The sequence below is a fragment of the Pyxicephalus adspersus genome, chromosome Z (genome assembly GCF_032062135.1).
Source record: "Pyxicephalus adspersus chromosome Z, UCB_Pads_2.0, whole genome shotgun sequence".
NCBI lineage: Eukaryota > Metazoa > Chordata > Amphibia > Anura > Pyxicephalidae > Pyxicephalus > Pyxicephalus adspersus.
Window position 1 is genome coordinate 62,442,990 of NC_092871.1, and position 11,296 is coordinate 62,454,285.

Here is an 11,296-nt window from a genome sequence, read left to right on the forward strand (position 1 = left end):
TGTGGTTTTGTCTATAGGTATGTGACGTTGGACTCTGTTTTAAAATTTACCACACTAGGGAGGTGTTTTAGAAAAATATAGTACTATACAGTATACCGAATTATTGCATTTTCAGTATTTTTGATTTATTTATGTATTCTTGTTTAAGCAAGCTTGTGATATGGTCAGATTGTGATTTAGCCTTGTATTAGAGGCAGACTGTCAGCTAGAAATGTGCAAATCTGAAACTACTATTAAGCCACATTCACAGCTTTCCAAGCTGCTTCATCAGTCCTGATGAATAACTAATGAAGCCACTTCGAAAGCTGTTTTTTATTGCAAAAGGAAAAGTTTTTTTTCTGTAATAAAACAAAATTATTTACCTTTTGGCAATTATTTCCTAAACTCACCTCTCCTTGCGCCGTCACTGACCCCAACATCTCCACCCTTTTCTCCACTGGGTTTGGGACAAAACAACTTTGTTTCTATGTTTGTTTTTATGTAGAAACATAAGGGCAACGTTATGTATTTCTTACTCTCCTTCCTGCTTTTTTGTGTTACACAATGGATTGCACTGAGCCTTTGAGAGTTCTACAGACTAAACATTAAATTACTATAATTATTACAGTAACCATAAAGAACAGACTTGTAAAAATGTGAAATTCATATTACTTTTAAGGTTAACACTGTAAATAAAATAGAATAAGTGTTTGCTAACAAAGCATTATACTTTGTCTTTAAGGATGTATGGAAGGGCCTGTTCCACCTATGAAAGTGCATCACTTCGAATGTTCCGATTGGGGAGGACAGATACCATCCGATCTGCTTCTGTTCATTCTCTGGAATTTGTCCAGGGCATGGAGGATTCTGGAAAAAAGGTGATTACATCCCCCCCCCCCCCCAGTCCATAAATTGGATCTCTGTTACATTCATTTTTACATAGAACTAATACATGTACCTGAACAAGCCTTCTTTATTCTCCTGCACATCAGCATTAAGTTAGAAAGGGGTAGATTTTAGAATCAGGACTTTTCTGCTCTCTACAGGACTTGTAAGCCTAACAATGAACATGCTTTCAGTGAAGGAGAAGGCAGGAAAGACCCCATCAATACATCTGTGTTCCTTTGCTGTTCAATCAGCAGTCTGACTAATGAATGATGTGTGTACATCAAGGATGCTTGCAGCTATTACCATATAGGACATACATTCAGGGGCTATAATTATAAATAATTACACTGCATAACAAAAAAAGTTATATTGTTTGCTACTTAGTCTAATCCATGTGTCCAATACTAAATCAAGTGTGCTGAATCCAAATCTGAAGTCTGATTCTGCCTAGGTTGTCAGGATTGTAAGTTAATTACGCGTATAGGCGCAATTAGCTACAGTCTTTCGTTCTGCAGTTACTATGTAATCCCTATACCTAGCTAACTTTTTCCTCATAGTTCCATGATATTACAAAAACATAGTTTTATGTTGCAACAGCATATACAATTACACACAATTCACCTGAGTTCTTGTTCAACACACATGTACACTTAAGAAGTGTTTCAGGCTCTCCGCTGTCTCCGCAGTAGTCGCTCATCATGTTGGGGTTTCACCGGCTTTGATAACTTGTTTCCATAACAGAAATATCCTGGTGGAACCTCTCCCCTTGTTCATTACTCACATCACCCACATTTTGTGGGAAGAAGTTCAGATGAGAATGTAAGAAATTAATTTTAAGTGACAATCGGCAGCCAAGTTGATGGTATCCTGTTAACATGTTGTTCACAAGTTCAGCATGGTCATTGGTTGCCCAGAAAGCTTTGTGCAACTAGCACAAATGAATACCAAGCAGCAAGTTCAAGTGGGTTGAGTTGGTATGAATGTGGCATCACACATCAAATTGCAGATTTGGTGACCAACAAAAATGCCTGCTTTCAGTTTAGCATCGGTTATAACTTTTCCAAACTTGTCCTTCAGATACTGAAAACCCTTACCATCACGATCTATTGCAATGACAACGTTTTTCATTGATCCAAGTTTAATATGAAGTAGCGGAAGGTAACATTTCTGTGGATCAATAAGTGATTTATCAGTGTGTTTCAGTCTGGGTGGCCATTCTTTCACTTTGTAATGGTTGCTGTCATCACGACTGTTCCACAGGCACACAAAGCACATATATCTTTTATATCCTAATTGCAGGCCAAGAAGGAGTGCCACCACCTTCAGGTCACCACAAACGTTCCACTTGTATTCTGAATAGGTAATCAATTTCAAAATGACCTCCATGGATTTGTATGTCTCTTTCGTTCCCTCGGCATGAGCAAGAGGAACAGAAGGTTTTTTGTTACCTTTATGCAGCAATACAGCTTTCAAACTTGCTTTGCTCAAGTCTATGAACAATCTCCACTGCTCTGGTATGTATTTACAACCTAACTCCATCATCAGACCACTCACGTCGGTACAGAAGCAAATGTTGTTTTCCAGCTTGTAATAACCTGCAAACTTTGTGTGACGATCACGAAAGTGTTAAGTTTTTGTTCCTTTTTGTAGCAAATTCCACTCCTTTAATCGGGGGGCTAACAGTTCAGACTTCTCTTTTGACAAAGACAGGTCTCTTACTAGATCATCTAAATCTGACTGGCTTATAAAATGTGGCTTACCCTCTTCAAATTGGGGTTCATACCATTCATTAACATTGACATCATTCTCCTGTTCCTCGTCTGACATGTCACTGTCAGTAACAACAGATGTAAGAGGGACTGGCACTGGATTCTCTGCATCATGTGGCACTGGCTTCAGAGCAGATTCACAATCAGGGTAGACAATATTTGACTACTCGTCTTCTTCGAAAACCCAGCAATTTTACTCATACAGAAGTAGCCTTCTGAGTGATGGTCTTTTGACTCACGCCAAACCATAGGCACAGCAGAAGGCATTTTATTCCTTTTCCCATTCAACCATTGTGTTTGGCCAACGTAACACAACTGACAGCAGATATGAGGTGCCCAACTGTTAACCTGATCTACAATTTCACATCCAAAGTAATACTTGTAAGCAAATCTTGCCCTCTTGGTTAGGTTCTTGGCGTTGATCACACAGGGTAAATTGTCTGGTTTAATAACACAGCTGAGCCTACTCATCTTTTGCTCAAAACAGACTCACTATGGCCTGGCTGTACTATCCAATAAGATGGTTTCGTACTAGTCCATCTCACCTATATACCTATTTCTGACGTCAGCTCACTGACTTGCCCAGACATGCCCAGCCGCTGCTGGAACATGCATGCCACCAGGGGACGTGATTCAGCTGAGGCGGGAGCAGGCATAGTGGTAGCTGCAGCTGTTATAATGTTCCCATGTAAAAATGCATTACCCAATTACCAACCATTTGAACAGCTATAGCACGCCTATAACCTAAAATCTGTTAAGTTCAGATTTAGAAACAGCACACTCGATATAATGTAAATCACATGTTTTATTCCCAGTAGCAAAATCGTTGTTATGCAGTTTTATTGATTGTTGACTTGGAATTAAAAGACCGAATTTGTAATATAGTAAATGTAAAGCTTATTTAAATTTCAAAAACATAATTTTCTACTGGAGTCCTGGCAATAGGTATACATGTAACCAGTGTGGATTTTTCTGTTTTATTTCTTCATCCTTAGAACCAAGAAAAAGTAGATCTGCTGAGGAAAGCGGTGCAAGCCCATCGAGCTTACACAGACATGGTAAATATTACTTAGGACATATGTTCATAGTGCCATCAGGTAATAAATCAATATTTAAATCTACAGGCAGAAAATATTAAAATTTTTATTTCTGATTACCTTCTATGAACTTTATGCTTAGACGCCATGTTGACTATGCACATAGACATCCCTGCCTTCAAAGGTACTTACAGTCTGATACCCTGGGCACACACTTTAGGCCAGTCTGGATTAGAATTTAATTGTCCTGCCTTGCATTGTTTTGTTTGTAATGACTCCCATACAAGTGTAAAAAAATTGTCTTGTGTCTCTGTCTTCTCCCTGTGTTCCCAACACTGTCCTTTTTTTACTATCCTGGTTTTACAACCCTTTTTGTTGTTTATTACATCTACCCATTGTCATATCTCTATCGTCATAAACCATGAGTCCTTCACCTAGGCCTTTAATGGTTTGTCAGCACTGATGGCCAAATGAAGATTCATTATCCCAGGTATGATAATAAGATACTGGAATTCCAACTGTTCCTTCCAAATGTGCCAATAAACAAACAAACACTGGGTTTATTAGGTTGCTACCCATCATATGATGTTTCTGGCATGATCACTAAGACAGAAAGGCAGAAAAACTTGTTTGGATGTAAAGGATCTATAAACAAAAAAAACAAACTATGGTCAACACAATGGATACATTTTACAATGGATACATTACAAGCCTGGTTACACATAAACAAAGGTTATATACAATTTATATTACAAAGGTGTATGATTTTAATAATATTTGGCTATACCCTGGAAATCATACACAAGCTCATAAAAACTACAAACTTTATACAGTATGGGATAAGGATCCTAATGGTACAAGGCAATATTGCCTAAAGCTGAGCCCTACGTTTATTCTTGCACAGTTGTACAGACTCCTATCATACACTGAAAATGCTCATTTTAATTTCAATTCACCATGTTCATTAGAAGCTACAGAAATAGCCCCGTTGTCCAGTAACATCATCTTTCTTCCCCAGTGTCCCTGGTCAATCACTTTCATTTATTGGATTTTAGTTCTTTTAGTAGTGGAGGGTCAGCATCACATATGGACCTGACTTCAAGCAATCTGCATGCAGAAGCAGCCTCGCTTGGAATGCTTACTTCTTTAAACTGTCATCTACCCATCAAGGCATGTTTTATATTTGTATATTTCCTCTCAAGAGCCAGTTCGCTGCTTGTAATGGGGCTGTGAGGAGTACGGAGCAAGGATGTACAGAACCCTAAAGACCCGTCCCATAAGCCTGTCTGCATTGCAAAGAGAAGCATAGAAAATCAGTGATGAGATTGATGTGTCTCAAGTAATATATTTGAATGTTAAAATAGTAAAGAAGAACCCAGGGGAAGAAAATTATAAGTACTTTATACTTCTGTTTTAAACTAAGTTTGAGCTAATTTTCCTTCTTCTCCCTACAGGCCATTACTGGTAAGGCAATAGACCGCCATTTATTGGGACTGAAACTTCAAGCTATTGAGGATTTGGTTAGCATTCCTGAAATCTTCATGGACACATCATACGCCATTGCGATGCATTTTAATCTATCCACCAGTCAGGTATACCATATCAGAAGCATTATTGTCATTTTTTATGTATTTTCTCTATAAGCCATACAAACATTTTTAATCTCCTTTGTAGGTGCCGGCTAAGACAGACTGTGTCATGTGCTTTGGCCCAGTGGTCCCTGATGGATATGGTATTTGCTACAACCCCATGGAAGAGCATATTAACTTTGCAGTGTCTGCATTTAACAGTTGTGCAGACACGAATGCAGCCAGGATGGCTCATTATTTGGAAAATACTCTGTTGGATCTAAAGCAGCTGATCCATCATGCTCCAAAATCCAAGCTGTAACCCACTGGAGTGACCTTACCCCCAGCAAGAGACTCAGAATAAGTTTTATGGTGCATTATTCATTTATGTGCAAGCTCTGGCTCTTTCCCCAATGTCTACTGAAATACCTGTACCTCTGTGGACTACAGCCAAAAAATGCCATGCCCCTCCCACTCTGGGAGGCCAACACTATCATGGAAGTATCAGAAAGCTTGATTCAAGATTCACTAACAACTTTTAATCATGAAAATTATAAAAAAATTGCAAGAATTTATTATGCCAAAAATCAATATTGATTGTTATGCTCTTGTAACTGTAAGTTTATAAAGAAGATGGACTAAGATCTAAAATATTTACCCAAGTATGAAGCTACAGACATTGTTCATGGGCAAAGAATTATCAGTTTGATCTGTTTGATCTAATTGCAGGAAGCTGAAGTGTAATTAATTACTACACTTCTTCTACTACTTGTTCCATCATGTAAAAAAAAGACCATATATATGGAACCGATTCTGTAGCTTAAGCTCATTAAACCCTGGCTATACATGTATTCACTGAAATGTTTAAATAGACAATGTCACTTTATTTGTTTAGGACAAAGAATGTGTGTGAAAAAGGGGTTCCTGAATTCCTTGTACGGGCAGCATGTGACCTACAGTTTTGTGACAGTGCTGGAATCAGTCTCTATGCCCCAGCACCATTACATGGATATTCGGGTGGAATTTTATTTAAGAATTGATCAGACAAAGTTGTTGGATTTATGATTATTGGTTAACCATTGTATTTGAAATCCAAGAAACTTTTTTGTGTTATGATTGATATGTGGATTAGATATAATGGAAAATTGATTAACATTCAGATTAATTATCAAACAAGGGGATAGTAGAGAAAATACTTTATTCCATCTGGAGGAGTGATTTGAAATGGCTTGTTATTTTTGTTAAAGAAAAGAAGAAAAAAAGTAATATAGAGGAAAATTGCTTTGTGTATGCCTTGAATTAGTGCCTTGAATTAGTGGAATGTCCCTTTAAATGCAACATGGTTCATCTATTTAGTCTTTGATTTTTCAATCATGTATGTTCATGTATATAAAACCACCAGTAAGACTGGATGTATGAGCTAGACATTGTTTAAAAACAATTCACTAAGATGGTGATATCTTCTGTACCTGTGAGATGAGATTTTGTATAAAATGCAGAAAAGTTTTTTAAAGGGAACTATATTGTTATTATTAGTAAACAAGATTTATATAGCGCTGACAAATTACGCAGCACTGTACATTAAATAGGGGTTGCAAATGACAGACAAATACAGACAGTGACACAGTAGGAGAGGACCCTGCCCGGAAGAGCTTACAATCTAGGAGGTGGGGAAAGTAACTCACAATAGGAGGGGAGATATGTAGTGATGGAAAGTAGTGGGGGTTTCAAAAAACAGAAGATGGGTAGGCAAGTTTGAAAAAAATGGGTTTTGAGCACTCTTTTAACCTCCCTAGTGGTAACCCCGAGTGTGACTCGTAGTAGAAAAAAGTTGCTAAAAGCGGTAACCCCCGAGTCACACTCGGGGTAGCTAAACCTATGGGAAGTAATAGTAAATACAGCGCTTACCTGATCCACCAGCGTCCCGCGTTGTCCATCGCCGCGATCCCTGTCTTCTTCCTCCGGCGTCTTCTGCACATGATAAGTCACCGGGGGAGTTCCCAGTGACGTTGGTGTGTGTGTACGTTGCTGCAATACAAAAAACTGTATTGAATGCAATACAGTAGATTAATAAGTGTAAAAGCAGTACATTGTTTTCATGAACATTTGTTTTACAGTATATTATAATAGTATGAGTATAATTTTTATTTTATTTTTTAAAATAAAAAAATAAAATATATATACATATATACATATATTTTTTTTATTATTTAATTTATTTTTACATGATTTTGTCTTTCAAACTTTATTATACTCATACTATTATATTATACTGTAAAATAAATGTTCTTGAAAAACTAATTTTTAGACATAAAAAACCAGAAAGAAATGTACCGCTAGGGAGGTTAAATGAGCAGAAAGTAGAAGCAAGCCAAATAGCACGAAGAAGACCATTCCAGAGAGTTGAGGCAGATCTAGAAAAGTCTTGGAGCTGTGCGTGTGATGAGGTTATGAGTGAGGAAGTCAGTAGAAAGTGATTGGAGGAGCGAAGAGAGCGGCTAGGGGAGTATTTTTTTTATCAGGTCAGAAAGGTAAGTGGAACAAGAACTGTGGAGTGATTTGAAGGCAAAGCACAGGAACTTGAATTTGATTCTAAGGTGAAATGAAAGCCAATGAAGTGAACTACAAAGAGATGAAGCATAAGAAGTGCAGTGGAAAGGATGGATGAGTCTGGCTGCAGCATTCATAATAGATTGTAGAGGGGAGAGTCGGGTTAATAGTACCAGAGAGGAGGAGGTTACATATATTACTATATTATCAGTAAATGCATATTTCTAATTACTATTGTAAGATTTGCTAATTACTGAAGCTTTTACTGGCCACAGACATCATTTCAAAAGACTATTTATTACAGCATTGTGGTTGCCCTAAACACATTTTTAGGCCAGTTTCACTTAAAGACACATAAAGCTAAACTCCAGACATATATAGTATCTATGAATACCTGTGGCTTTTCAATAGATTTTCCAGGTCAGGCTGCATCTATAGAGCACAGCCTACTTCTGGTTTTCAGAAACTGGCTGTGGTACCTGAACATTGACCATTGCTAAGATTTAGTAGACCTAATGCCGGTAAATTTCATGATTAGTGGGCGTTTAAATGAGACAGCTGTTCTGATAAGGGTTCAGTAAGGGTTTACATGCTCTTGAAAATGAAAAGCCCAATAATCTAAAAACTGGTATTATGTAGTGTATATACTTGAGTATAAACCAAGATTTTGAAGATCGCAAAAAGAATCCTTGTTAAAATTCAGCCGACACCTAGTGGCATGTCCTGGAACTGCATTTGTCAATTTGGTTTGACAGATCAAAGCCCTCAAACACAAGCTGTTACCTGTTATAACACTTTGCATGAGGACATAGGACCATCTACTGTCAGCCAACATCTATATATAAAAGATTGTTTAGAAACAAGTGACCAATCATAAACAGCTCAAAAAATACTTTACCTGTAAAAAGGGAAAGAGATAAACAGACTGAGCCCATGTGATTTTAAATTTTTCCCCTTTTAAACAGATGTTTGCATTTAATTTTTTTGGACTTGATTATATATTAATTACGATTTTTAAAACAGACCTGTTTCATGTCCTAGATTTATGCTGTAGAAATGAGGTGTTCCTATTTTTTTCAGGTAGGTGCCTCTGATTGGCCTAAATTTGAATTTGTATAGTAGGGGCAGCATGATGGCTCAAGAGGTTAGCACTAGGTCCCAGGTTCGAATCTCTGCCAGGACACTATCCGCATGGGGTTTGCAAGTTCTCCTCTGGGTACTCCTGTTTCCTGTTACATATGACATATAAATGACAAGGCTGGGGCTTAGTACCAGTAAGAAGAGGTGCCTAATTTGGACTTGGCAGAAGTCAGGGCTCCATGTGCACCACAGTATTGGGGTTCAAGAGGCTCTGCATTGATAGAGTATGCTTATCATAGGTATTTACATATACACCACAAAATATGACTTCAGCACTATTGTTACCTACAGAAAGCAGTTTAGAGCAGATCAGGTTTACTTTAAAAAGACCCTGTGGCCAACAAAAAAAATTGCAGGTAAAATGACAGAAACAATAGTATTTTAATTGATTACTTGCAGTGTTTTTCCTTTCCATAAATTATTTACTAGCAGTGTGCCTTTGAAGTTTCTAAGAAAAACTGAGGAGTCCTGAAGAGCCAATTGCCTAGCATAACAACCTTCATGCCATAAGCCTCTCCTCTTTTGGGGGGGTCTTACTAATTCCTGTACGTGGTGCCCAGCATCTCCTTCTCACCCTTCAGCTCCCTCACAAAAAAATGTATGTAGCTTCTGGGGTGAAAGGGAACACTATGGAGAAGGTTTGTCCAATTCCAGTCCAGGCTAGGATATGCACACATTTTAATACTTCTATAACAGCTGTAATTTTTAACAAGGTATGGTGTACAAAAAGAAACTGACTGTTTATATGAAAATATTGTCATGTTTCTGCCTCTTAAATACTACTGTTGGACAGCCTTGCTATAGAGGGTCACTTGGGTGACTGCAGGGGCTGCTGCCAATATTTCAAAGATGGCAACACCTACCAACAGTTTCAAGGCTTTTTGATGTCTGAATATATAGGTTTTTACAGGCAAATAAACATGCCTAAGTGTTAAATGAACATGTGATCCAATAGGGAGTTTTTTTTTTTTTTAAACCATGGTCTCTTTAGGAAACACACTTAGTTTTGCACAGAATGGGGCTCTATACACATTGTTTCACAAGAGATATAAGGTAACAATGAATCAGTTTAGACTTGATTGCATCCCAGTATAATGTTTTTGAATCCTTAAGCTGCGTACACACTTCCAATTATTATCGTTGGTAAACGAACGACGAACGATCCTGCACGATATCTGCGAACGATCGTATGGCACCGATCCTGTACATACAGAAAACGACTATAAATAACAATAACAATAAATAACCTTTATTAAAACAAAACCATTAAAACTAAATTAACACACCCCCCACTATAAATCAGTGTAATGGAGGCTTTCATTGCCAAAACTATATTGATTTGGTGTGCTGGAGGAAGGGTAGTGCTGAAACTCATAAGGGTGGCGTTGTGTTTGTACAGGGGCAGGTTGAGGCTGTGGATAAAGATAGGGGTAAGAGTAGGTAGGGAATTGTGGGTTAAATTGGTTCCTCATTCCTTTATTCACCAAATCTGTCATGATGATCTCCACAGCACCTGCTTGTTCTGGGCTCATCTGACGTAGTTTTGACACTATATAGAAGCCAAAGCCATCAAAGTGATCCTCCTTTTCATGTAAAGTGGACATGGCTTTTTTGAAGGCTTCCTTTTTTTCCAGCTCCTGATGTTTTCTTTTTTGACCCCTTTTTTGACTGGAACCCATAGGAGTTGATGTTGTAGCAGCAGGTGAGCTCTCTGCAGTTTCAGTACATGTTGAAGTCTGCAAGAAAAATAAATGTAACATAATATTATGCATATTAAACTCTTCCTATATTCTTTCAGTTTCCTTCCTGATACACCAGAGGAATGGCTGGCCATCGCTTCTGATTTTCAAGAATTATGGAACTTCCCCAATTGTGGAGGAGCTATTAATGGGAAGCATGTAAGAATTACCCCATCGGCAGACAGTGGATCTTTTTATTATAACTATAAGGGGTTTTTCAGCATTGTGCTCATGGCAATAGTGAATGCCCGTTATGAATTTATTTTAGTGGACATAGGAAGAAATGGGCGGATGTCTGATGGAGGGGTTTTGGATGGTCGGCCATTTTACAGGAAGCTGATGAACAAGCAACTGCATCTATCTAGAAACAGCCAAACTGTGGAGGGACTGAACTTTGTGTTTGTTGCAGATGAAGCATTTGCTTTACATGAAAACTGTGTAAAACTGTGTTACTGTTAACACCCTATCCTCAAAAAAACTTGGACAAACAGAAAAAAATTTTTAATTACCGGTTATCTCGTGCTAGGAGGGTGGTTGAGAACGCTTTTGAGGGTGGTTGAGAACGTATTCTAGCAAATCGATTTAGAATATTCCATACTGCTATCAATCTCCGCATAGACAAAATT

The 11,296-nt window shown here is 37.9% G+C and overlaps 1 protein-coding gene across 2 annotated transcripts in view; it reads left to right on the top strand.

Annotated features, from left to right (window-relative positions):
- Positions 1-6,759, top strand: part of CRAT (carnitine O-acetyltransferase) — a 43,723-nt gene extending 36,964 nt beyond the window's left edge. For both annotated transcript variants that reach the window (XM_072431273.1, XM_072431274.1), the window contains 4 exons: positions 722-857; positions 3,632-3,694; positions 5,128-5,265; positions 5,348-6,759. In XM_072431273.1, coding sequence (XP_072287374.1) covers positions 722-857; positions 3,632-3,694; positions 5,128-5,265; positions 5,348-5,563 — 553 coding nt within the window. In that variant the 3' untranslated portion in view covers positions 5,564-6,759. The remainder of the gene's footprint in view (positions 1-721; positions 858-3,631; positions 3,695-5,127; positions 5,266-5,347) is intronic.
- The last annotated feature ends 4,537 nt before the right edge of the window (positions 6,760-11,296 follow it).